The sequence below is a fragment of the Balaenoptera musculus genome, chromosome Y (assembly GCF_009873245.2).
Source record: "Balaenoptera musculus isolate JJ_BM4_2016_0621 chromosome Y, mBalMus1.pri.v3, whole genome shotgun sequence".
Taxonomy (NCBI): domain Eukaryota; kingdom Metazoa; phylum Chordata; class Mammalia; order Artiodactyla; family Balaenopteridae; genus Balaenoptera; species Balaenoptera musculus.
Genome location: NC_045807.1, coordinates 17,172 through 20,783, shown reverse-complemented (window position 1 = coordinate 20,783; position 3,612 = coordinate 17,172). Strand labels below are relative to the sequence as shown.

At 39.7% G+C, this 3,612-nt stretch overlaps 1 protein-coding gene across 1 annotated transcript; it reads right to left on the bottom strand.

Moving 5' to 3' along the window:
- Positions 1-2,552: 2,552 nt before the first annotated feature.
- Positions 2,553-3,299, bottom strand: CLDN34 (claudin 34). Its single transcript, XM_036841220.1, has one exon. It carries the CDS (start codon positions 3,297-3,299, stop codon positions 2,553-2,555), a length of 747 nt encoding a protein of 248 aa, XP_036697115.1.
- Between the last annotated feature and the right edge of the window lie 313 nt (positions 3,300-3,612).

The window sequence follows — 3,612 nt, the reverse complement described above, 5'->3', positions numbered from 1 at the left end:
GCTCCGTAGTTGCAGCGCATGGGCTTTGTTGTTCCGTGGCTCATGGGATCTTCTGGGACCAGGGCTTGAACCCGTGTCCCCTGCATTGGCAGGCAGATTCTTAACCACTGCACCACCAGGGAAGTCCCTCTTTCTTAAACTTTAAATGTAGAAACCATCAGTCATAACTGTTTAGTAAAATGATTTTAAGCAGGATATATCTGTGGAACTGCTAGGTGGCATTTCAGGGGGCTCTGAGGAAAGAGCAGAAAGGATGGTCTCAGAGCAGAAAGAATTCAATAAGAGGCAAAGTGATAGATAAGAAGTGATTTATTGGAATAGGACGCTAGTGAGGCTCACAGGCAGGTGGATGAAACGGTGCTGCCCACCGAGAACTTAGCGGGCTGCAGTTTTATAATCAAAGGAATGTGGGGAGGGAGAGGAGACCACCTTCCTCCTCGTTCTTGGGTAGATGTCACGCTTCCATCATCAGCTACTCCTGCAGGTTGTGCAGGGGAGTTTTCTTACCCCTACGTGGTCAAATTGGGGCTGTCATGGCGCAATGGAAAAATTATTTCAGGTCTCAGTACAATGAGGGTCTTTCACTTTGAAATGTCATCTTTCCATAAATTATCATTTTTTAAGTGTGCAGAGAGCATGTCCTAGGGGTTATTAACTGAGGTCACTGGGCAGGATGTGGGTCTCAAGCCACCATTTTTTCATTGTTTTGGGGCATGTCTCATGCTTCTGTTGCATGGTTTTGTTGCTAATAATAAGCCTGCTTGGCTTTGTGGTTAAGGAAACCTGCTTTCTTGAGTGATCATTGACTTAGAGGGTCTCCCATACTTTTTTCTTTACTTACAATCCCCTAGTGGGATTAACTGTTTAATTACCTTGTCCCTTTACTCTGTCCCTATCATCTGTACTTATTAATATTCTAGGTAGGTTTTTAACTAGTGAAGTTAATTTGTTTTAAAAATAAGCTGAAAATTATGAGAAAGGGAAGTTTCCAGCATGTCCATGAAACAACAAACAAATCAATTTTGGAAGCTGTCTTTTATTTTGAAAATGAGATCCATGAATAGATTTCAAGAGAGTTGTGAACCTGGGAAAAACTGTGGTTGGGGGGCAGGGGGGCAGTATGTAGACATAAGGTAAATAAACGTTTAAATTTCAATATTTGTCTAACATTTGTTATGTGTAGTTGTTAAATGTATTCTTGACATGTCCTCTCCACTCATCAACTTTTGAATGCACTGAAAATTTCCATAGTAAAAACATGGGCAATCTTATGAGTTCATACTGAAAAGTTGAGTTGATATTCAGAAACAAAAAGACAAAAGGAAAAACAGAATAGCAAAAAACAATTTTTAAAAAGCACATTGGTCAACATTAAAGATACAACATTTAGGGCATTTGCCCTCCTTACTCTAGAAATTTAACAGTTAGAGGGGGAAAAAAAAGAGGCATTTACCTTAACTTTTTTGTATGAGCTGAATTTTAGAGTAACCCAGTAGGCATACTTGATGAGAGAAAGTTCTATACAAAATCATCCCAGCTAATAAATCTGGCAAGACTGTTCACATTAAAGTCACCACTTGTAATTCTTAGTGCAATAATTTATTTAAATAAGGACCATCAATGATGAGACTTTGGTGGAAGTCTGATGAAATTTACAAGAGGGTATGAGCTTTCCCCTCATGATCCACCCATCAACTTTGCATCACTAAAAAGGAAAAGTACTGTATGCCATCTGGTATAGTGCACTCAATATGAAGTACAGGGCACCACTTCTGAAATACTCTCCCACAAAGACCTGATCTAGAATCTAATTAAGCCTCAAGAAGTAACACATTTCATGACAGGACAATTGACCCACTTTATTTAGCAAAACTAAAAATTGTTTTAAAGGGCAGAAGGGGTGTGGTGGTAGAGAAGATGCTTTAGTTTTAGACTTAAGAGTCATTGTGAGCACCTTGTGTAGAAAAAACAAATCTGAAGAATTTATTTTGAGGCATTAAAAAATTCTAAGTATTAAATGATAGCAAGGAATAACTGTTAATGTTCTTTAGGCAAGGAGATGGTTAATGGTTAGGCAAGGTAATGGTTAATGGTTAGGCAAGGAAACGTCTTTTTTGTTAGGATGAGGGGACATCATGTCACTTAATGTTTTGGAAAAAGAAAAAGATGAAAAGAAGGCAAGAAAGCTAATATGGAAGAATTTTGATAATTGAGTCTGGTAATGGATATGGGAGAATTCCTTATAGTATTTTCTCTACTTTTGCACATTTTGGAAAATTTTGTATGATAAATAGATGTAATTACCGTGCCATAGGAAATAAGTCTGTTGTTTTTAGCAGAAGTTTAAGAGGGAGATGTGAGAATCTCAGAAACTCTTATTTCCATACACTAGGTTTATAGTATTGATTATTTATTAGGCAATAATTAAAATAATTAAAAACTGGCAGGTAGGCAAGATTTTTTAAAATGAAATTTCCTTAATTGAATCAATGAACCAAATTCAGACTCAGAATATAACCAAAGTAAACAGTTCGCCACTTTCTGCCCCAAACTCATTTACCATGATCTTGAGTCCTTGGAAATATTTGATAGAGCATCCTGGTAATACTTCCTACAAACTCTTGGTAATCTTGGATTTGCAAAGTCAATGAACCAGGAATTTTACATTTCAGGACACACTTGATTATCCAGGGGGAATTTGTAAAAGAGGAAAACAACCCACTTAACAACATCATGAAGCCACCCAGACATGCCACTAGAGAAGCACTGCCAATTCGTTGAGTATCTGCCTTGAAGGGTATACTGAAAGATGATGGGAAGGCAATATGCTCTTCATTCATCACAGAGTGGTAATTCCAGATGACACCAATCAAGATACAGAGACCAGCAGCTATGTTGAGAATTCCTGAAGTGACAAATGGATTGCAGGTTGCATTTATCTGAAGAATTCCCATGTACACATTCCAAAGTGGAAAGATAATGGAGGCTTTCCCCCAGAGCCCTAGAATGCTGGCGACCAGCAGGAGGTTTTGCACAACACAGATATCCAGAGGTAGGTAATTATCATGGTAGCTGTAATGGTGACAGGTGGTGGCTCTGCTGATGTTGTTGGTGTGATGGAAAACGCAGACTCTCCACATTCCCATGCATGCTAGATCAGAGGGGAAGAGCGAGGTGTTGTCCATATACCACACTCGCCATTCCACCAGGCTCATGGCAGTGGTGCCAAGGATCCATCCGATGGTCGCAACTACAAAACCTACTACTTGGCGATTGGCGCTATTGATGAACAACGGCATGGTGGCCGTGTACCCAAGGGAACTGCAAACAAATACAGAGCATCATGAAAGTGGAAATTTAGGCCTGGAACAACACATTCACCTGTCCATCTCCATCCCACTCCCTGACCACCCCACTCCCCAACCTTTACAACGTGTTGATGAGCAGGGCTGCATTTGAAAGGCAAGTGTTATTATTTCAGACCAGAAACATTTGACGCTCATGCTATGCTGGTGGGAGCACAGACCTGGCCAACTTTGTGAAGGATCGTTTGACAATATTTAACGAAAGTTTCAAAATGCACAAACCTTCAAACAGGCAGTTCCACTGCTG

Bases quoted from the DNA above. Each gene is read 5' to 3' on its own strand.
- CLDN34 (XM_036841220.1), bottom strand. From the start codon at position 3,299: ATGCCGTTGTTCATCAATAGCGCCAATCGCCAAGTAGTAGGTTTTGTA.